Source organism: Giraffa tippelskirchi, chromosome 4 (assembly GCF_054371585.1).
Source record: "Giraffa tippelskirchi isolate mGirTip1 chromosome 4, T2T-mGirTip1v1.2.pri, whole genome shotgun sequence".
NCBI classification, from domain to species: Eukaryota; Metazoa; Chordata; class Mammalia; order Artiodactyla; family Giraffidae; genus Giraffa; species Giraffa tippelskirchi.
In genome coordinates this window covers 44,498,297-44,522,243 of record NC_137278.1, presented here as the reverse complement: position 1 = coordinate 44,522,243, position 23,947 = coordinate 44,498,297, and the positions used below count along the sequence as shown (strand labels likewise).

General features: G+C 43.9%; 1 protein-coding gene across 5 annotated transcripts in view; it reads right to left on the bottom strand.

Moving 5' to 3' along the window:
* Positions 1-16,148, bottom strand: part of FAM161A (FAM161 centrosomal protein A) — a 29,829-nt gene extending 13,681 nt beyond the window's left edge. For 4 of the 5 annotated variants that reach the window (XM_081588449.1, XM_081588448.1, XM_081588451.1 and 1 more), the window contains exons 1-3: positions 15,828-16,148; positions 2,670-2,908; positions 258-1,427 (exon numbers count right to left, since the gene is read on the bottom strand). In XM_081588449.1, coding sequence (XP_081444575.1) covers positions 258-1,427; positions 2,670-2,908; positions 15,828-16,025 — 1,607 coding nt within the window. In that variant the 5' untranslated portion in view covers positions 16,026-16,148. Of the gene's footprint in view, positions 1-257; positions 1,428-2,669; positions 2,928-15,827 lie in introns of all 5 variants that reach the window. The other variant, XM_081588452.1, reaches the window with a different exon arrangement.
* Between the last annotated feature and the right edge of the window lie 7,799 nt (positions 16,149-23,947).

The following is a 23,947-nucleotide window of genomic DNA, read 5'->3' as shown; positions in this document are numbered from 1 at the left end:
AAGATTCATAAAATGGAAAATATATTTAGTTCTTGGATCTTCCTGACCCAGGGATTGAACCCCAGTCTCCTGCATCGCAGGCAGATTCTTTACCGTCGGAGACACCAGGGAAGACCTCTTAGCACACCTTCTGGCAAAATGTTCTATATTTTATAGTAAAATATGTTACCAGATAACATAGCATCGTATTTTCAAATGCCCCAACACAAAATCACTAGAGCGACCGTGAGTCAGTCATCATTGTATTGGTTATTTACCTTGTGGCTTGCTCTCTTCCTCGGGAGGACACCGTGGGCGTTGCAGGGTTGCAGCTACAAGGTGCAGGCTTTGTGTCTGCATCCCTTACTGGTGACTTGCGCCTTGGAGACAGATAAGGCCAACGTGTTTCTTTTAAATTCTCTTCATCTGCTTCAATGTCTACCAAAATTTTCTCTCTTTTAGTGGATGTATGTGAGGCTGCCTGAAGGTCACATGGTTCACAGACTGTCAGGAATTTGGGACACTTCTGTTCTGAGTGGTGTTTCTGATACCTCTCAGGTAGGTCTTCAGAATCAGCAGTCTGGCGCCTAACCCTGTGTTTACACTTGGACTTCTCAGCCTGTTGAGGACACCTGGACTTCTTTGAGGCAAAACTCCTGCGAGCTGGACTGTAAGGCAGAGGGGATGGATTCTGTAAAAAGTCTTGAGTTCTCTGCTGCGCCCTAATGTTTTCATACAGTTCTTCTTCTGTTAACTTGTCATTGATAGTTGAACCATAAGTAGATCGAGGTATAGGTCTGGCTTTAAAATGATTTGTTTTCTTTTTAGACTTAAAAAAGTCTTTCAGCTGCTTTTCCCGAGCTGCTTGCTTCTGTTCCTCCCTTGCAATAAACTTAAAGGGCTTTTGAGAGGCCAAAAGAGCTTCTTTGTTTCTCTCCTTCATAGCCCTCCTCCGTTCCTCATTTTGCTTGACTATATCATGATAAAGGGGGAGAAAGACGAACGCAGGAACTGGGTTGGCTCGGAATTTTTTCTTACACTCTGACTCTTCTTCTTGCTTCTTGAGCAGTTTGTGTACCATTTCAATATCTGATTTCGATTTCATGTTCTCTTCTTTTTTCTTCTGCTCTCTAACTGTCATTTGAAAAGGCTCAGGTACTGTAATCCTTGGTACCCATTCTTTCGGTTTCTTTCTTTGTTTTTCAAGTGCTGGCAGGTTGACATCTTCAAATTGGATATAATCTTCGACACAGAAGTTTGTCCACATGTTGTTGATGAGCTCCTTAGCATAGGTCATCATTCTGCTTTTCTCAGAATACTTTTTTTCTAAGTTGGGCAACTCTTCTTCAGAGGAAGACACAATCAAGGAGGAAGACTGACTTAAATCAGGTTCTGAAATTGATGTCATTAACGAGACAGGGTGATGGGAGTTCTTTTCTGATACAGACCTAAGCAAGTGAGGAGAATAATCAGGTTATCTTTGCAGTTGCATGTGACCAAATTGAAAAATTAAGGACTACATAATTTCTAAGATCAAGGTAAAATCAGTTATAAAATAGGAACTGGACAGGGCTGATGAAACTATCAAATTTTTTTAGAACAGAGCCTGGGAGATGCCTGAAATTGATCTAAGTTGACTCACCTCACTTTACAGGGGAGGAACCTGAGACAGCAGAGTCTCCTTATATCTAACCACTACTGAATTCTCCACGTGTCTTCCAGAGTCACCATCCTAAAATGCACATCTGATCACATCACTTTCTTTCCTGAAACTTTCCCATGACTTGCCATTATTACCAAGCTTAGATTATAAAGCCCCTCAAGCTAGCTCCTGCCTACGTTTCCACTTTTCACCTCTTGCCTCTCCCTACCCAGGTCACCATTCTTAAGTCAGATCCAACCACAGGAAGTTTCTCCCACACTGCGGTGCTTTCTCAAGGCACCATGCCTTTGCACACATGGTTCCTGCTGCCTAGAAGGCCACTCCTTGCTTCCTACATCTGCTTCAGCTATTTCTCCTTTAAGACTGAACTCCGATATGATACTTCACTTGCCTGTATCCCTCCACTGACACTCTGACATGTTCAACTGCTCTTCCTCTCTCTCCATGATACTTTGTTACACCATGTTGTATTTTTGGATCTCAGATTGTCTTTGATCTCCTTGAGGGCATCTTGATTTTGAGTCCTCAGGGCCTAGGCAACACCTGGTACACAGGAGATGTACCATCAGTGCTGACTAACTGCATGAGAGGCCTCAAGTTTCAAAAGAAGCAGGTTTATGGCAAAAATGACTATTTTGAAAATAAATCAGATTTATGTCTTAGTTCTGAACAATCTGTGTTATATCTGTAATGAGCTCATGTTAATCCACATATTATTAAAAAAGACATTTAAAACTGAATTTTAATATTCAACATTTGAAAATGGCCCAGACTAAATATTTTGATACATGTCTAAGAGTGGTACATCAGAGAGAAAAGACTAAAATGGCCACCAAATAACCCTCAAAGCAAGAAGCTACCTAGTACGTTGATAAGCCATCAAACAATCTGAATAAAAACCCACCTCCGTATATCATTAAAAGCACAAAGGGATATTTGAGAGAAAATATTTTGAAATAATTTGTTTTGTACTTTTAAGTATACATTTTATCTTACAGTCCACAAATAACAATATGGACAAACTTACCTGGAAGAGACACTAGCAGCTTCTTCCCTGGTGACTGCTGGCTGAACTTCCTTTAAATTTAATTTATTCTGGTACAATTTCTCTAACTTTGCCATAGTTTCTATGTGGGCTGCCTTCAGCTCTTCTAGTTTCCTGAAATACTCTTCATTAGAGTGGTAAATATCAGAAAAGTCCACAAAATCCTCATGGCTTAAATGTTTTTGTTCATTCACCCTAGAAATGCTGGTGTTAAAATCAGCCTGGTAGGATGAAAAAAACCTGTTATATGATGTCTGGAATTGAAAGGCAAATTAAGTTGACACTTATTCCCAATGCTGCTTTTTTAAAAGTCCACTTAACGAGGTTATATGTTTACTTGTGGACTATGTACATATAACATATTATAAGTTACTCGTGGGCTATATACGTTTTCTCCTAATAAATATTTTATTAAAAATAAGAGAAAGAAAGAGGGAGATAGAGAGACCAAGTTGCCAGAAAATAAATACTATTTAATCCATCTTTTAAAGGGTGGTTAGATTCTCAAATTATGTACTAAGAAACACTACGGCAGGATCAAACCAAACCACCTTTTATAAAGAGCCTCCTTCTCAGCGCAGGTTTATCTGAGACGAAGAACACAGTTTCTCTTGCTGCAGACCAAGCAACCATAGCCCAGTGCCCTCTCTGCACTGGGCTTTGCAGTGTGGGCCCCAAGGGTGTTTCAGTAGAGAGGAAAACTGAATGAGAATTCCAGGGAACGTGGGAATGGAGGGAACAAAATTCTCAGGGGCTCATCAAGAAGCCAGAGAGAAACTTTCCCCGATGTGCATGGGGTGGGGGTTGGGGGGAACCTCAGGAACAGTAGGAGGTGAAGGTAGGAGGGACTTCCAGAATAGCCACTCCTGTGGGCAACAAGAACAGTAGCTCCCATGGTGACAAGGACTGTGGGGGTGACAAGAGAACAAGAGCACATAGGGCGGTTATTCTATACACATGCCTACAAGGGTATGTCTGATCCTTTCCCCCTCACTCCCTTCAAATACCTTTCAATTTCTTTTAACTGAAGGAACTTTAAAGAGGTAAAACCACATATCCTCCACAAGCATATAAAAAATTTCATATTTTCTCAGGTGAGAAACAGTTGAAATTGTTTATGATACTATGCATAAAAGGTTACTATGGTTTTACATTTAGCTTACTGCCTGAAATAGACTCAAAATGAAAAAGTATATTTGCCAAAGAATATTAGAGATCCAACCTGATAAGATTCTAGAAAATAAACCTGATAGTGTCTCCCAACAGAAAATTCAGAAGATTCAGTTGTCCATAATACTTATAGATATAACACTTTAATGGGCTCAAAAACAGTGTACACAAGGCCAATGTTGTACCACTTGGGATAACTTAAAACAAACGAAAGAAAACAAGTTTTCTTCAGTAGAACAAGTGTGCAGAAATTTATTACCAAATAAATTGGAGAATTGCTTTATGAGTCATGTTGCTGCTCTTGTTCAATCACCCAGTCGTGTCCAACTCTTTGTGACCCCATGGACTGCAGCACGCCAGGCCTCCCTGTCCCTCACCATCTCCCAGAGTTTGCCCAAGTTCATGTTCACTGCTTCAGTGATGCCATCTAGCTATCTCATCCTCTGATGCCCTCCTCTCCTTCTGCCCTCAATCTTTCCCAGCATCAGGGATTTTAAAATGAGTTGTCTGTTCGCATCAGATGACCAAAATACTGGAGCTTCAGCTTCAGCATCAGTCCTTCCAGTGAATATTTAGGGTTGATCTCCCTTAAGATTGACTGGTTTGATCTCTTTGTTGTCCAAGGGACTTTTAGGAGTCTTCTCTAGCACCACAGTTCGAAGGCATCAATTCTTTGGCATTCTGCCTTCTTTATGGTCCAGCTCTCATAACAGTATGAGACAACTGGGAAGATCACAGCCTTGACAATATGGACCTTCGTCAGCAGAGTAATGTTTCTGCTTTTCAACACACTAGGTTTGTCATAGCTTTCCTGCCAAGAAGTAATTGTCTTCTGATTTCATGGCTACAGTCACCAACCACAGTGATTTTGGAGCCCAAGAAGAGGAAATCTGTCACTACTTCCACTTTTTCCCCTTCTATTTGCCATGCAGTAATGGGGCTGGGTGCCATAATCTTAGTTTTTGTAATATTTAGTCTTAAGCTGGCTCTTTCACTCGCCTCCTCATACTCATCAAGAGGTTCTTTAGTTCCTCCTCGCTTTCTGCCATTAGAGTAGTTATCATCCGCATATCTGAGGTTGTTGATGTTTCTCCCGTCTATTTAGATTTCAGCTTGTAACTCATTCAGATCGGCATTTCTCAAGATGTGCTCAGCATATAGGTTAAACAGAGTGACAGCAGACAGCCCTGTTATACTCCTTTCTCCATCTTGAACCAATCAGTTGTTCCATATAGGGTTCTAACTGTTGCTTCTTGACCCGCATACAGGTTTCTCAGGAGACAGGTAAGATGGTCTGGTATTCTCATCTCTCTAAGAGCCTTCCACAGTTTGTCATGAGCCACACAATCAAAGGCTTTAGCACAGTTGATGAAACAGAGGTTTTTCTGAAATTCCCTTGCTTTCTCTATAATCCAGTGAATGTTGGCAATTTGATCTCTAGTTCCTCTTCCTTTTCTAAACCCAGCTTGGACATCCTCAAGTTCTTGGTTCACGTAATGCTGAAGCCTAGCATGCAAGATTTTAAACACGACCTTACAAACATAAGAAATGAGTGCAACTGTCCGATGGTTAGCACATTCTTTGGTACTAGCTTTCTTGGGAATTGGGATGAGGATTGACTTTTTCCAGTCCTGTGGCCACTGCTGGGTCTTCCAGATTTGCTGACAAAATGAATGCAAAACCTTGATGGCAACATCCTTTAGGGATCTACATGGTTTTGCTGGAATTTCATCACATCCACTAGCTTTATTAACAGCAGTGCTTCTTAAGGCCCACTTGAGTCACACAACTCAATTAAGAGAATTTTCTGATATCTTCTGCTGTTTTTTGTATGTGCTCCTCACCATTACTTTCTTAGCTGTGGGAATGAGTACTTTGTTAATTTCCTCATTCATTCAATATTTAGAGACACTCAGTATTTAGCTAGCTGCTGAAAGGTACAAATCATGTAAAAACTCTACCTTCCAGAAATGGCAACCCATTTTAGTATTCTTGCCTGGAAAATTCCATGGACAGAGGTGCCTGGTGGGCTATAGTCCATGGGGTCGCAAAGAGTTGGACACGACTGAGTGAGCACATCAGCACATATTGTGATCTAAAATGGTTGTTTCCTTTTGTATTCCCACCAGAAGAGTTTGAAACTTCTGGTTCTTCCATATTCTTGCCAATATGTTTAGTCTTTTTAAACTTCTGACCTTTTGAATGAATGCGTAGCATAAAAAAAAAAAGACAACTCCACCTTCCAGAAGCTTCCAGCTAGTTTAGAAGAGGACATGCAGATAAATAATAAATAGCAGACTCTGAATGAGACAGAACTCCTGATTCCTGTCCACAATTTGCTCCAAGCTGAGCAGGGAGACAGAGAAGTGACCATGTATGTCACGATATCAGGGTCCTTGAGAGCTCACAGAAAGAGCGTCTAATTCTGACCAGGGGAAGTAAGAGGCAAAATTTGCAGAGATCAGAAAGACTAGAGACACAAGGCTGAATAAGGACAAGGTTTGTGAAAAACAAAGAAATGGAGGCCTAGGGCTCAAACATTCACCATGTTACTTCATGATGATGCAACTGGCAGGTACTCTGTCCTTGGTGAGGAAACTGAGGCTCAGAGGAGCCAGGTGACCTGTCTATAGTCACACAGCTAGTAAGCAGCAGACTCCAAAGACACACCACACTCCTCCCAAGTGCAGGAGGGATTTTTAGCTGCAAGTGGGAGTAACAAGCATGCTGCGCTCAGGGGAAGGTATACAGTCTGAGAGGGGGTGGGGAAGAGCATATATGGAGCACAGCGGAGGAGGGAAAACAAGGTGAAAAAGGCAAGTAAAGAGCCCCAGCCAAAAGCCCAGTGGGCCAAGCCACAGGCACCAGGAGCCCTGAAGGATGTGAGCAGAAGAGTGACAGTCAGTAACACTCAGAAGCACTCTCTGGCAGCAAGTGAAGTGGAGGGAAGGAAAGCAAGGTTCGGTGGCGGTTAGTGGGCTATTGGGAGATTTAAGAGGCTGAATCATCAACCTGGCAATGGCCTGGACTGTGGGCAAGAAACTGAAAAAGTTTTCTGTTTGGAGTGCCGCATGTCTAGGTAAATGATGGTCTGCCATTTATCAGTAGAGGGGCTATAGGGAAGATGAGTATTTTTAGGGAAAGGAAATTAATCTCTGTCTTAGATACACTAAGTGTGAGGGGATAGTAGGGCAGCCCAATGTCCAGGAAACAGATGAGTAAATATATCTGGAGACTTGGTTAAGAAGGCTGGGCTGGAGATGGAAATACAGGAGCCAGCAATGCACACAGAAATGCAGGTGCAGCCCTGGGTGTAGATAAGGCTTCCTGTGGGCAGTGAGAGGCAAGAATTTGAGGATGGAAATGTTGGCAAACACTAGCATCCAAATAAGCAGTGATAGGACTTCCCTGGTGGTCCACTGGTTGAGAATCCAGCTGTCAGTGCAGGGGACACGGGTTCAATCCCTCGTCTGGAAAGATTTCACGTGGCATGGAGCAACTAAGCCCGTGCACCACAACTACTGAGCCCGCACTCTAGAGCCCACAAGCTGCGACTACTGAGACCCATGAGCCTAGAACCTGTTCTCCACAACAAGAGAAGCCACCGCAATGAGAAGTCCATGCACTGCAATCAAGAGTAGCCCCCACTCGCCACAACTAGAGAAAGCCTGCAAGCAGCAACAAAGACCCAGTGCAACCAAAAATACAATAAATAACTAATTTTTAAAAATAATGTACAAAAAAGTATGAACTGGACCACGGTCACAAAAGATCAGGTTGAAACTGAGCAGAATCCTGTGAGGCCCTCCAGGACACAAAAGTCTTTTCATGTCTTTGTTTCAAAGAGCAGATGCAAACAGTTACTAATTAGAGGAGTGAGGGACTGCAGAAAAATAAAGGAGAGGCAGTCAAGAAATAGTGTGGGGAAGGAGCAGGGTCCTGGCTCCTCCATGAGGGAAACACAAAACAATCTAATACAGAAACTAAGCCACCCACCCAGATGGAGGATGGTAACTTCAGGTTGAGCAGAAGCACATGGATCCCAGAATGGTTGCAACTGGAAGGCTGATGATTGAGCTTCCTTGACCACCACCCTGTTACCTCCCATCAACCAATCAGAGAAAAGGTCACACACCCTTGCAGTCCGCCTCCTAAATTTTGCTTATAAAACCTCTTCCCCAACAGAGTACTTGGGCTTTTTCAGCACAAGCCACCCACTGTCCTTGCTTGGCTCTGCAATAAACCTTTCTCTGCTCCAAGCTCTAATGTGTCAGTTTGTTTGGCTTCACTGTGCATTGGGCAAATGAACTTGGATTCAGCAACAATGTGATACCGTATTTAAAGGAAGGGAGCTTTGGTTTTGTTTGAGTTTGGAAGATACCAAAAGACTTCCTGGAGGAGGTGATATTTGAGCTGAGCCAAAGAATGGACAAACTGGAGGATCAGAGAAAGTATATGGGGAAAGGGGGAAAAGGTACTCTAGAAAGAGGAAATGACAGTAAAAGCAGTGGGTATGAGGTTGTGGGTGGGTGGGTGGACATGGTGGAAAGCACACAGCTGCAGGCTATAAGGAAAGTAAAAATGCATAAAGCAATTTGGGGCAGAAAGCCTGGAAAGGGAGGCTAGGGCAATCAAGAGGTGGTTTCTGTTTCTGTCTATAGCTGGCTCCCAACTCCTCCCTGGTCACCTGGTTTCAGCCCCCTTACGACCCTTCAATGCTGAAAGGGTCAGACACTTTGCAGTTTGAAACGTTCATATGGCTTGGAGGAAAGATTACAGACATGGTGTCAGAATTCTCATTCAAGCCTAGGTTCTGCCCTTCTTAGTCATGTGGTAAGGCTAAGAACTTTGGAACTTCAGCTTTAAGAAACATAAAGTATGTGAGCCAGTTGTTAAACTATTGTCTCACAGCTCCAAAGTCACCCTTTTCTACCCTGCTATGTGATGCTGGGGATGGGACTCTGCAAACCACATTTCTGCTTTGCCAGAGGCTTCCCACTAGATTCTGCCAAAAGTGGGGCTAGAGGGAGACTGCAAGGCTGGAGGAGGAAGAAAGGACTATTTCTTCCTGTTAGTTCTCCATCTATTTGTCTGCTTGTATCACCCCAGCTTCCCTGGTGGCTCAGACAGTAAAGAATCTGCCCGCAATATGGGAGACCTGGGTTCAATCCCTGGGTTGGGAAGATTCCCTGGAGGAGGGCATGGCAACCCACTCCAGTATTCTTGCCTGGAGAATCCCCATGGACAGAGGAGCCCAGCGGACTACAGTCTATGGGTTCACAAAGAGCTGGACACGACTGAGCGACTAAGCACAACACAACAACATCACCCCAGCAGTGTTCTGCTTCTGGGCGGCAGCAGCTCACTCTAGCAGCAGGGGCTGATTCCAGTCTGAAGGTTCTCTAGTGCTCACAGAATCAGCAGAATCATTTTGAGGGCTTACTGTTCCCTCGGATGCTCTGCCTCCAGATATCTGCACAGCCCACCTACTCACTCCTTCAGAGCTTTACTCAAAATGTCATCCTCTCCACAAGGTCTTCATTGACTACCCGTTTTTGAAATGACAACCTCTCCTCTGACTCACTGTCACCCTTTTTTTCCTGCTTTATTTGTCTCATAAGTACTCACCACCACCTGACATTCTACTCATATTTGCTGATGTAGTTGTGTATTACATGCCTGCCCCTGCCAAAAAGTAAGCATCATGAAAGCAAGCATTTGCTTTGTTGTGTCCCCAGTGCCTAGAAGAGTGTATGGTCATTGAAAGACCCTCAATCAGTGTTTACTAGATGACCAAATGTCCAGCTAAAACAATATTAAGTCCTCCCAAGGGGAATGGACAGGTATTCCCTCACAAAAGACAGAATCAAAGAAATATTGGCTGCCCTAAAGAGCTATATTCTATTGAGTATTAAGGAAAGGGCTTATCTTTCAAGAGCTATGATTAAAATAGGGTGGATATTCCAAAGAATCGTTTTTAGGCAAAAGCATCCACAGACTCACCATTCATTCTTTTAGACCATTCCTTAAAAGAAGGTCTTATAACAATCATTTTCACAAGAAGGATGAAGTTTATTTGAACCTGGAAAAGATGTTTGAAAACGATACAGAAGGATGCATAACTTCTAAAGAGATGCGACAGGCCTGATAATTATACTTAAGCACTGACTGCACAGTATTCACTCCACTTCAGCTTAATGCTGGGAACACTAAACTGAACTTTTCAGATAAACTGATCTCACAGTATTTTACCCAAAACAGATAAATGGTTAATAAGCGACTTCCAACTCTAATTTCATCTTTCATTGTCTCCACATAGACGGAAGCAGTAGTTCAGATAACCTAGGCCAAGGACATTATTTTCCAAGAGCCTAAGATTGCACCCTTTCCCTTTAACTGTTGAGCTTTTTGTGGAATGTTGTACACACAGCCGTGAGATAAGAGGATAATCTTCCCTAGATTGGCTTGACCCATTTAGATGATGACTCCTTCCAACATATGTTGCTTCATTAGTAATCAGCATTCATCATTATCTGTGTTAAAGTTATCATCTACAGTTCTGGAATTTTTATTAAAAAAATTTTTTGCATGAAAGGGATCTGTAAAGAATGAGGCAGATCTACATGTAAATGATAAGAGGAAAAAAGCAAGTGGCAGGACAATATATATCTATAAAATGCTACCATATATTAAAATATTATGTACACAGGAGATAGGAAAAGGTCTAGAGTATACATCTGATTCAAAACAGTGACTACTAGGACTTCCCTGGTGGTCCAGTGGCTAGGACTCTGGGCTCCCAATGCACAGGGCCTGGGTTCAATCCCTAGTCAAGGAACTAGATCCCACATGCTGCAGCTAAAGATCCTGCATGCTGCAATTAAGACCAGGTGCAGCCAAATAAAACAAACAAATATTTAAAAAACAAAACAAAATAAAACCCAGTGGCTACTAATGGGGAGGGAGTGGGGAGCCAGACTCTCTTTTTGCGGGGAGAAGTATTAAAGGGCCTTAGCCTTATTTATAACATTTGAAATTTTAAAAGGAGAATGTGTTCATGTATTACTTCTATAATTAAAATGTAAAAGACGGTGTTTTGTGAATAGTAATACTAAATTAAAAACTGAACAATTTCTAATGGCTACTTGGTCAGCCTGGCACCTCCCGTGCTGCTGGAAGTGGCTCTCACACTGCCCCCACAATCCTGCCTACCTGTTCCTTGCTATTCTACCTGCTCCCACCCCCTACCCTCCAACTACAAATGATAACTCCTTTATTTCTTCAGGAAAAAAGAAACCATCACAGGGAAGTTTTCCCATCTTTCCATCTACAAAACTGCCCACTTTTGTGCCCCTTTTCGCCTTCCCTCCTGCTTCAGAGATGAAATGTCCCTTCTCTTAGCAGCATTTGACCCTTTCCCTCATCACTGAAACCAATGAATTGGAAACTTCCACGTTCCAGCAATAATTCTACCATGGGAGCGGATCTTAACCTCTTTTGCCCCATTTTCTTGACTTGACTGTCTTTGAGGGTTTTAAGAACGCTATACTAGGCCCCTTCTCTTCTTTCTCTGCACTCTGCCCCTAAGTGACTTCATTGTTTCAAAAATGCTGAAAACTCCCAGATAGAAATATCCAACCCATGCCCCACAGTTCTACAGTTTCACAGGCCTACCTGCTTCCTACATCTTTCCACTTGCTAGTTTCACAGATATCTCAAATTTATCTATTCAAAACTGAAACCTTGATTCCCACCCAGCCTCTGAATCTATTCCTCTTCAGTTCAGTTCAGTTCAGTTGCTCAGTCGTGTCCAACTCTTTGCGACCCCATGAACCGCAGCACGCCAGGCCTCCCTGTCCATCACCAACTCCCAGAGTCCCACCCAAATCCATGTCCACTGAGTCGGTGACGCCATCCAACCATCTCATCCTCTGTCGTCCCCTTCTCCTGCCCTCAATCTTTCCCAGCATCAGGGTCTTTTCCAATGAAGTAAATGGCATTATCTTCCAGGTAGCTGGTCAAACCAGAAATCTGAGAATGAGCACTCTTGACTTCTTCCTTGGCCTCACATAAGTCCTATGCAATCTGTGTCCACTTCTTGCCTGGACTCTAGGTCCAAGCCACTGCCTCTGGCCCCTTAATCACTGCAACAGCCTCCTACCCAATCTCCTTTCTTTGTCAAACCCTCCAATCATTCTCCATAAAGCCATCAGAGTCATCTTTAAAAAATATAAACAGAAACATGCTAGATTTCTTAAAAGTCTTCAAAGACTTCTCACTGCACCTGCAATAAACACTAAACTCCTTACCTTGGTCTATAAGGACCGCCTTACCTCTCCAACCTCATCTTCTGCCTTCTTCCCCTCTCCCTTTTCCAGTCCTGTTGGTTTTCTTTCAGATTCTTAATCACACAAAACTCTTTCTCTTCCAATCTTTGGGCCTCTGCATATGCTGCTCCCTCTGCCTGGAATGCTTTTCCCACCCCCACCCCCACCCCCGTCTTCAAAAATGGTTGCTCTTTCTCATCTATCAGGCATTGGCTTAAATGTTAACTCATTGAAGTAGGTCCTTGCCTTTTGCATTTTTAATTATAGTAGCCTGCTCACCTCTTCCCCAGCATTTCCTGTCTTATAATCATTTGCTCATTTTTCATTGTCCAACTTCCCCATCAGACTGGAAGCACTGTGACAACATGAGCTATGTCTGCTACCACTCACTTCTGAATAGTCCATTACTGGCACTTAATAAATGCTCAAAATTTGCTGAAAAAGAGAAGGCCATCCCATTAGGAAAATCCATGACATTTTAACTGTGAATTATAGAATATTGCTTTACCCATATCATCATCAACCACAAAGCAAGACCTGTGAACTGATATCTCCAACTGAGGCTAGATTCAAGGAATATGCCTTAATGCCCTTATATGGCACAGAGTCCTACAAGGGGTGTATATGGCGCCATGGGGGCTTGTGGGGAGTGGCTTTGGCAAGCCAAAGAATTTAAAGGGGCCTACTATGACAGTAGATGGGGAAACAGTGGAAACAGTGGCAGACTGTATTTTGGGGCTCCAAAATCACTGCAGATGGTGACTGCACCCAAGAAATTAAAAGACATTTACTCTTTGGAAGGAACGTTATGACCAACCTAGACAGCATATTAAAAAACAGAGACATTACTTAGCCAACAAAGATCTGTCTAGTCAAAGCTATGGTTTTTCCAGTAGTCATGTATGGATGTGAGAATTGGACTATAAAGAAAGCTGAGTGCTGAAGAATTGATGCTTTTGAACTGTGATGCTGGAGAAGACTTTTGAAAGTCCCTTGAACTGCAAGGAGATGCAACCTGTCCATCCTAAAGGAGATCAGTCCTGAGTGTTCATTGGAAGGACTGATGTTGAAATTCCAATACTTTGGCCACCTGATGCGAAGAACTGACTCATTGGAAAAGACCCTAATGCTGGGAAAGACTGAAGGCGGGAGGAGAAGGGGACGACAGAGGATGGGATGGTTGGATGGCATCACCAACTCAATGGACATGAGTTTGGGTAGATTACGGGAGTTGGTGATGGACAGGGAGGCCTGGTGTGCTGCAGTCCATGGGGTTGAAAAGAGTCGGACATGACTGAGCAACTGAACTGAACTGAACTATGACAGTTAGTTCTCCATAATCAATTTTGTGTGATGGCTATGGTAAGCTGAGTTAACTCCATTTTATAGACGACAAAGTTGAGACAAACTAGCATTTAAAAATCAAGGTGAGATCAAGCCAAACTGTGAGGAAGGTAAAGCTTGGCTGCTGCACTCTCTTTCTTGCCTTCCCAGTGCTTTGCCTGCCAACCCCAGTGTCTCCATCAGGCCTACTACTACGTGCTGCGGGCTAAGTCGCTTCAGTCGTGTCAGACTCTTTGTGACCCTATGGACTGTAGCCTGCCAGGCTCCTCTGTCCATGGGATTTTCCCGGAGAGAACACTGGAATGGGTTCCATTCCCTTCTTCAAGGGATCTTCCCAACTCAGGGATCAAATCCACGTCTCTTATATCTCTTGCACTGGCAGGCAGGGGGTTCTTTACCACTACTACAGTGGCAGCTGATCCAGATTTGCTTTTGGTTCTTTCAAGTTCCGTGGTCTCAGAATAGAGTTACACTCGAAACTTAGCTTCCCTTTATCTGTTTTAGTGAGATCCTGTCCCTTAGAAACTAGCTTATTAGATAAACTGATCTCTCCTAAGGTAATGTTTCTAACACAAATTTGCAATTTTACAGGGTACTCTGGAAGTATACCTGCAACCACAGAAATGACTGACTTCTCCACTACAGCAAGCCAGAAGAGAACTTAATCTCTTGTTCTCTTGTTCTCTTTGGGATAGGTGTTCAAATAATAGCCTCACTGGCAGCTGTTGTTATTATTAGTAATTTATACAAACTGTCTTTTAGCTATGACATATTCTCTCATTTGGTTCTCATAATAGCCTAGTGAGACAAGAAAGACAGTTATTTTAAAGCTCTTTTATAGATAAGGAAACAGACTGAAAGAAGTTACGTCTTAGTATTAACCAGCAAACAAACAGATCCTAACCCAGAACTCCAAATCCTTCTTTTCATTCAAATCATTTTTCAAGATCAGTCCACCTCCTTCATTGGCTATTGAAATTTGAAGCTTTATCATGAATTTGGTTGTAGGTCACTCATTCTGGTTCAAGTGCAGGGTCTCAATCTGCTTTACTCTGGATAACCTCAAGTAGTTTATCTGTTGGTAAAATACTGCCCATAAAAGGTGTTACTACAGATTTTCTCATTAACAGTTTTAGTGCAGATTAAAGAGATTATAATTCCAAAATATCCAGTGATTTCTAATAGCCCTATACCACAAGATCCCCTGGAGAAGGGAAAGGCTGCCCACTCCAGTATTCAGGCCTGGAGAATTCCATGGACTGTATGGTCCATGGGGGTCGCAAAGAGTCGGGAACGACCGAGTGACTTTCACTAGACCACATGTTTTGAATCTAAGATGCTTTGAGGAAACAGTATTAAGAATTTTGGGGGACTTCTCTGCTGGTTAAGACTCTGCACTCCCAATGCAGGGGCCTTGGGTTCTGTCTCTGGTCAGGGAAGTAGATTCCGCATGCCACAACTAAAGAATCCACACAAAGGTCGCAAGGAGGCAACTGAGTCTCAGCACAGCCAAATAAATAAATATTAAAAACAACAAAAGAATCTTTACCTGGGGTTAAGAAGGTTTATATCTGCAGACTGCTGGTTAAAATTCAAAGTTCTTATCTTTTAAGTGAATAGAGCAGATGGCACACTTGGCGCCCTACCTGGTAGGCAGGTGTTCACAAAACACTCGACACCGAAAATTGATCCGTGAAAGAGCTGTTTCTCCCCACTCTGAAGAGCCGTGTGGCAACATTGGAGCCTCAGTAATTTGCTTCTCTGGAGGCTTAACTCAGTTTCTGATCTACCCACTGAACTCCTGCTGGTTTTAAACATGGTCTCTCACGTATTGTATTAAGATGCACTAATAACCAAGACATCGAAGTGACAACAAAACACACCTGACAACACAGCTGATTCACTTGCATTTTTTGGATTATTCTCTGTAGGACAGCACAGTTTTCCTCAAGTTGAAAAGAAAAAGAAAAAAAAGAAAAGCAAGTATCTGCTCCCAACAGTTGCTGGAGCATAAGGAATAAAGTTCTGTACTTTGCACTCTCTAGAAATAGTGTAACGTAAATGCCCTCCAAGAAATTTTTACAACAATCTCTTTGGTTAAAATTAAAAGACTTTTCAACGCCTCGGTTTTGAGTATTTTCCGTGAGGGCCCAGAGGACGTGGTGGGCTAGGCTCTCCTGTACGGAGGGTCAGGACAGGGTGCGCATTTCCCAGCCCGCGCCTCACCAGCGGGGGTCGCCTATCAGCCTCCAATTGCACCTGGCGCCCAGCCTCACCCCACTTCCCGCCCCTGCATTACCGGCGCCCGCGCCAGCCGTGCCGCGGCCTCTTTCTCTTCTTCTTCTTCCTCCTCTTCCTCCAGGGCCGCCGCCGCCGCCGACAGGGAATACAAGGGGTCTTTGCGTTCGTACTGGGGAACCCGCGCTCCGGTGTTGGGATTGACCGGGGTTTGGAGACTGCTGGCCGCCAACTTCGCCGCTCGGTGCGAAGCGGCCATCACCGCGCCGCCGAGGCCTGAGCGCCCGCGCTGGCCCGGGGCGGGGAAGCCGGCGGGGAAGCCGGCGTGGCCGCAAGCGCCCGATTGCTCTTTGCTTAGGATGGTGGTTACTAGGGGCCCAGTAACTAGGGACGCTACAGGGGCCGCGAGGGGCCAAAAATCACTTAAAACCGGCGCCCGCCGCGGGGCCTCTTGTATAGTGGGAGTCAGTACTGGGTCTGCTGGTTTGGAGGATTGGTCGGCGGAATAGGGCGCCTGGTCCCTCTTCTTCGCATTTCACCCCCTAAACGCAGACTTCTCACATTACACTAATAAAATGACTTGTGGTGGTAGTGGTGGGGCTTTTTATTCATTGAAATAATATGTTCGGAGGAGGCGGCGGCGGCAGAGGAAAGCAGGGGGTGTTACTGTGTTGCGGTCTCGGGACGATGGTAACGTTTGCATCCCGCGACCTAACAGGGCTCTCCAGCGAGCCAGAGAATGGGAAGCCGTGAGTTACTTTCTACCCTGACTTGAAAGCTAGCAGAAATCGACCAATCTGGAGGAGCTGCTAGTTATCCCTCTCGTCTGACCAATAAAAGCCTAGAGTTGGGTGGAGCCTGGTCCACCCACCAGTGATTGACAATAGAGGTATGTGACCCGCACATTTGCTGCTTGGGTTCCTCCGCTTTATAGTGGTGGGGATCGGAAGGCGTGAACGCCCAGCAGTAGCCACAGACAAGCCTCATCTCCACCTCACCTCCAACATCTCCCATTTGCGATTTGGGCGCTTCAAATGACGCCTTCCTGCTACACCGCGCGCCTGTTTGAGAGGCCTAAACTTAAAATAGCAGGCGTGGTGCAGTGTCAGCCAAACCCCTACTTCCTGAGGCTGAGGCCGCAGCCACCTCCCACTCCTGGCCCTACAACCTGCTGTCGCCACCACAAAGTTAGGGTATGCAGCGCGCAATATCAAGACCCCTTCTCTGAGGTCTGAGCCAGGTATTTCTTGTTCGTCGGTCCGGAATGTAAACACTTGCGAAACGCCCTACTTCCTCACCTTCTTCAGGCTGCTCTTTGTTTTGGTTGAGGATTTGCTTCGACCACTGGAACAGATGCTGGATGGATTCTTAGCCAAAGCTAGAGTTGGAAGCCCATGAGGTATGGACGCCGCAAGTGACCACAGAAGGGACTTTCAGGCGTTTGCATGCAGCGAGTTCCGTGGCTGCACATGACCTTCTTGTGGATTTGACCCCGACCCCAAATCAGCATGCTGAAGCACTGAAAATAGAACATTAGAGTAGAGTGGGAAAGAAGCAGTAAGTGTGGAGGACATATTGTATGTGTATGTAGAAGAGCAAAAAAGCTTCCACTAGTGAGCAATATTCTAAATTTGCAGTCTTTTAAATTGTTTTTATTGAAAAATAGTTGATTTACAATGTTGTGTTAGTTTATGTACAGCAAAGTGATTCAGTTATATATACATAAATTTTCAGATATCTAATAATATAGCCTCAAAATATATAGAGCAGAAATGGACAGATCTACAAGAAGAAAATGACAAATATTATACCATCATAGGAAGAATTATTTTTGCACCTTTGTATTGAAATATATACAGTGCAATGAACAGATTAAATGTATAGTTGGATGCCTTTTGACAAGTGCGTATACTCATAAATCATACTAAGGTACAGAACATTTCAGTCATTCCAGAAAGGTCCTTTGTGCCCCTTCTCTGTATGTTCCTCATTTCACATTTCCTTGACTGTTCTAGAACTTCATATAAATGGAATCATACAGCATATGCTCCTTTTTCTCTTCTTTTGATCAACGTACCGGTTTTTAGGGATTCATCCATGTTATATATAGGGGTGGTCTGTTCCTTTTTAATTGCTGAATAGTATTCTTTGCTAAGATAATAGTTTTCCAACACTAGAAGAATTTTCCTCTTTATTTTGTGCTATTTATAATGTAACAGTTACAGACAAGATATGCTGCTGCTGCTGCTAAGTCGCTTCAGTCGTGTCTGACTCTGTGCGACCCCATAGACGGCAGCCCACCAGGCTCCCCCGTCCCTGGGATTCTCCAGGCAAGAATACTGGAGTGGGTTGCCATTTCCTTCTCCAATGCACAAAAGTGAAAAGTGAAAGTGAAGTCGCTCAGTCATGTCCAACTCTTGGCGACCCCATGGACTGCAGCCCACCAGGCTCCTCCGTCCATGGGATTTTCCAGGCAAGAGTACTGGAGTGGGGTGCCATTGCCTTCTCCGACAGACAAGATATACTTTTACATTTAATCAGCACCATTGTGCTGTGCTCAGTCACTTCAGTTGTGTCCAACTCTTTGCCACCCCATGGACTGTAGCCTACCAGGCTCCTCTGTCCACGGGATTCTCCAGGCAAGAATACTGGAGTGGGTAGCCATGCCCTCCTCCAGGGGATCTTCCCCACCCAGGGGTTGAACCCGTAACTCCTGCATCTCCTGCATTGCAGGCAAATTCTTTACCACTGAGCCACAAGGGAATCCCAATCAGCACCGTTAACATTGTCTGTATCACTTTCTTAAGTTTATTTACTTATCTGTTGTTTCCATTTATTTACTATTTGTTTGCTGTCAGTTTGGATCCTTCAGGAAGACGACACCAAGGAGTTAGAAGTGAAAGAGAGTTATTGGGGGAAGTTTCTGTGAAAGATAAAAGGAGAGGAATAGGAATGTTTTCAGGACAAGACATTCTGACACCTTAGATAAGAGAGAGGGAAAGGAGAATAATTGTGTAGCAGGAGGCTGAAAGTACAGTGAAGGCCTGAAAAAGTCTCGGACCGGTTGAAAAGAGAACTCCAGCACAAAGATTGCACATAGAGCAGACATGGCCAAACACTACCAGTCCTGCAATCTCATCATTGGCTAGCTGCTGCTGCTGCTGCTAAGTCGCGTCAGTCGTGTCCGACTCTGTGCGACCCCATAGACGGCAGCCCACCAGGCTCCCCCGCCCCTGGGATTCTCCAGGCAAGAGTACTGGAGTGGGTTGCCAATTCCTTCTCCAGTGCATGAAAGGGAAAAGTGAAAGTGGAGTCGTTCAGTCGTGTCCGACTCTTAGTGACCCCATGGACTGCAGCCTGCCAGGCTCCTCCGTCCATGGGATCTTCCAGGCAAGAGTACTGGAGTGGGGTGCCATTGCCTTCTCTCATTGGCTAGCACTCCCTTTGAAAAGCAAGTTCTCAGAAAACCCTAAAGTGCTGTGGTTGCAGCCTGTTTGTTAGCCAGGGGTATGCTGGTAAATGGTTGATGACAGTCTCTCTGGGAGAAAATGTGTGTGTGATTATGCTTATAAATTTTAGTAATATAAAGAATTGTAGCACACAAGTTATAAATAACACATACTTTTTACTGTAAATCCCCCACAGTTGATTCTTCCAGAATACTTTCACTGGTTTTTCCTGAACTCTTATATCTATAGCCAACCTATGGTTGCAACTGATTGATGAATGCTGGTTGATATTTTTGTTTGTATTAATGACTAAAATGAAAGTGAAACAACCAATGTGTAGATTAGAATTTCACTTGTTTGCCAATGTTGTGAGCAACTTCCTTGCTAGAATACTTTTCTAACACTAGAAGAATTTTCCTTAAATTTTTGTGCTCTTCACAATGTGACAGCTTTAGATACCACACACTAAGTTTTTTCTGCATTACTAACATTTTCCTTGTTGCTTTAAGTTTTAAAGTCCAACTTGTAGCACAGGCTGATTTCCATGGTGTACCCCCCCCCAATACAAGGGCCAATTTCAAGTTACCAGTGTCACATTACTAAACATGAACTTGGGGAAAGATGCTCAATAGGACATCATCACACAGTTTTTCCACCACACAGATAGAGTAATAGTCTCGAGAGCATAGGTATAAGAAAATGTAGTAACAGAAGAGGAAGTGAAGAGTTTTGAGAAATTATCTTTGTTTTGAATGTAATTTATTTAATTATAATTTAGCAGAACAATTTTTAAGAATGGCTATGTTTAACAACCAGTTTAAAAATATCCTGAAATTTTTACAGTCAGCTCTCTCAAAGCAGTACTGACAGGTAGTGTCAACTGACTGCAGTCCTCACAGGAGAGCCTGTCTTTAAGGGAGATCTAAGCAGCTAAGTTAGATGGCTGCCACATTTGCCACTGTGAATAAGGCAGCTTTGAATAGTCCTGGATGTGTCTTTGATACATTTATGTATATATGGAGGGGTGTAGACGATTTGAAGAGCACAATTACAAACAGAGAACACATGTCTATGTGAAAGTGAAAGTCACTCCACCCTGTCTGATTCTTTGCGACCCCATGGAAGGACCTCCATACAGTCCATGGAATTCTCCAGGCCAGAATACTGGAGTGGGTAGCCATTCTCTTCTCCAGGGTATCTTTCCAAGCCCAGGGATGGAACCCAGGTCTCCCGCATTGGGGGCGGATTCTTTACCAGCTGAGCCACCAGAGAAGCCCAAGAATATTGTAGTGGGTAGCCTATCCCTTCTCCAGCAGATCTTCCCAACCCAGGAATCGAACCAGGGTCTCCTGCATTGCAGCCGGATTCTTTACCAGCTGAGCTACCAGGGAAGCCCTGGTAATATACATATTTAGAGTATATATATTTAATAATATGTACATACATATTTTGGGAGTGGCAGCTGCATGGCGCAGGAGCAACTGTGAGAAGATACCCCAGGTCCAAGGGCAGAGAAGCCCCAGAAACATGGTAGGCACTGGAGCAGCAGCTGCTCAGAGCTTGAGGGACTGTGAGGAGATACCCCACGTCCAAGAACAAAGGAGAAGCTCCAGCAAGATGGTAGGGGGGTGAAATCGCATTTAGAATCAAACCCCATACCCGCCAGACTCGCTCAGAGGGCTCAAACAAACCTTGTGCGCACCAGGACCCAGAGATCCCACGGAGACTGAGACAGAACTGTGTTTGAGTGTCTCCTGTGGAGGTACGGGTCAGCAGTGGACTGCCACAGGGACAGGGGCTCTGGGTGCAGCAGACTTGGGTATGGCATAAGCCCTCTTGGAGGAGGTCGCCATTAACCCCACCATAGAGCCGCCAGAACTTACACAGGACTGGGAAACAAACTCTTGGTGGGCACAAACAGAAACTTGTGTGTACCAGGACCCAGGAGAAAGGAGCAGTGACCCCACAAGAGACTGACTCAGACTTGCCCGTAAGTATCCAGGAGTCTCCAGCAGAGGCATGGGTCAATGGTGGCCTGCTGCAGGGCTGGGGCACTGAGTGTAGCAGTGCATGCATGGGACCTTTTGAAGGAGGTCGCCATTATCTTCATTACCTCCACCATAGTTTGGCTAGGTAAATAACAGGGAGGTAGCATGGCCCCACCTATCAACAGAAAATTGGATTAAAGATTTACTGAACATGGCCCCGCCCATCAGAACAAGACCCAATTTCCCCCTCAGTCAGTCTCTCCCATCAGGAAGCTTCTATAAGCCTCTTACCCTTCTCCATCACAGGGCAGACAGACTGAAAACCACAATCATAGGGAACTAACCAATCTGATCACATGGACCACAGCCTGTCCAATTCAATGAAACTATGAGCCATGCTGAGCAGGGCCAACCAAGATGGATGGGTCATGGTGAACAGTTCTGACAAAATGTGGTCCACTGGAAAGGGAATGGCAAACCACTTCAGTATTCTTGCCTTGAGAACCCCATGAACAGTATGAAAAGGCAAAAAGATAGGACACTGAAAGATGAACTCCCCGGGTCGGTAGATGCCCAATATGCTACTGGAGATCAGTGGAGAAATAACTCCAGAAAGAATGAAGGGATGGAGTTAAAGCAAAAACAACACCCAGTTGTGGATGGGACTGGTGATAGAAGCAAGGTCTGATGCCGTAAAGAACAATATTGCATAGGAACCTGGAATGTTAGGTCCATTAATCAAGGCAAATTGGAAGTGGTCAAACAGGAGATGACAAGAGTGAGCATCGACATTCTAGGAATCAGTGAACTAAGATGGGCTGGAATGGGTGGATTTAACTCAGATGACCATTATATGTACTACTGTGGGCAGGAATCCCTTAGAAGAAATGGAGTAGCCATCATAGTCAATAAAAGAGTCCGAAATGCAGTACTTGGATGCAATCTCAAAAATGACAGAATGATCTCTGTTCATTTCCAAGGCAAACCATTCAACAGCATGGTAATCCAAGTCTATGCCCCCACCAGTAACACTAAAGAAGCTGAGGTTGAATGGTTCTATGAAGACCTACAAGACCTTCTAGAACTAACACCCAAAAAAGATGTCCTTTTCATTATAGGGGACTGGAATGCAAAAGTAGGAAGTCAAGAAACACCTGGAGTAACAGGCAAATTTGGCCTTGGAGTACAGAATGAAGCAGGGCAAAGGCTAATAGAGTTCTGCCAAGAGAATGCACTGGTCATAGCAAACACCCTCTTCCAACAACGCAAGAGAAAACTCTACACGTGGACATCACCAGATAGTCAACACCGAAATCAGATTGATTATATTCTTTGCAGCCAAAGATGGAGAAGCTCTATACAGTCAGCAAAAACAAGACTGGGAGCTGACTGTGGCTCAGATCATGAACTCCTTATTGCCAAATTCAGACTGAAATTGAAGAAAGTAGGGAAAACCACTAGACCATTCAGGTATGACCTAAATCAAATCCCTTGTGATTATATAGTGGAAATGAGAAATAAATTTAAGGGACTAGATCTGATAGACAGAGTGCCTGATGAACTATGGACAGAGGTTTGTGACATTGTACAGGAGACAGGAATCAAGACCATCCACAAGAAAAAGAAATGCAAAAAAGCAAAATGGCTGTCTGAGGGGGCCTTACAAATAGCTGTGAAAAGAAGAGAAATGGAAACAAAGGAGAAAAGGAAAGATATACCCATTTGAATGCAGCATTCCAAGAATAGCAAGGAGAGATAAGAAAGCCTTCCTCAGCGATCAGTGCAAAGAAATAGAGGAAAACAATAGAATGGGAAAGACTAGAGATCTCTTCAAGAAAATTACAGATACCAAGGGAACAGTTCATGCAAAGATGGGCTCAATAAAGGACAGAAATGGTATGGACCAAACAGAAGCAGAAGATATTAAGAAGAGGCGGCAAGAATACACAGAACTATACATAAAAGATTTTCACGACCCAGATAATCATGATGGTGTGATCACCAACCTAGAGCCAGGCATCCTGGAATGCGAAGTCAAGTGGGCCTTAGGAAGCATCACTATGAACAAAGCTAGTGGAGGTGATGGAATTCCAGTTGAGCTATTTCAAATCCTCCAAGATGATTCTGTGAAAGTGCTGCACTCAATATGCCAGTAAATTTGGAAAACTCAGCAGTGGCCACAGGACTGGAAAAGGTCAATTTTCATTCCAATCCCAAAAAAAGGCAATACCAAAGAATGCTCAAACTACCACACAATTGCACTCATCTCACATGCTAGTAAAGTAATGCTCAAAATTCTCCAAGCCAGGCTTCAGCAATACGTGAACTGTGAGCTTCCAGATGTTCAAGCTGGTTTTAGAAAAGGCAGAGGAACCAGAGTTCAAATAGCCAATATCCGTTGGATCATTGAAAAAGCAAGAGAGTTCCAGAAAAACATCTACTTCTGCTTTATTGACTATGCCAAAGCCTTTGACTGTGTAGACCACAAACAACTGTGGAAAATTCTGAAAGAGATGGGAATACCAGACCACCTGACCTGCCTCCTGACAAATCTGTATGCAGGTCAGAAGGAACGGTTAGAACTGGACATGGATAAACAGACTGGTTCTAAATCGGGAAAGGAGTATGTCAAGGCTGTATATTGTCACCCTGCTTATTTAACTTTTATGCAGCGTACATCATGAGAAAAGCTGGGCTGGATGAAGCACAAGCTGGAATCAAGATTGCTGGGAGAAATATCAATA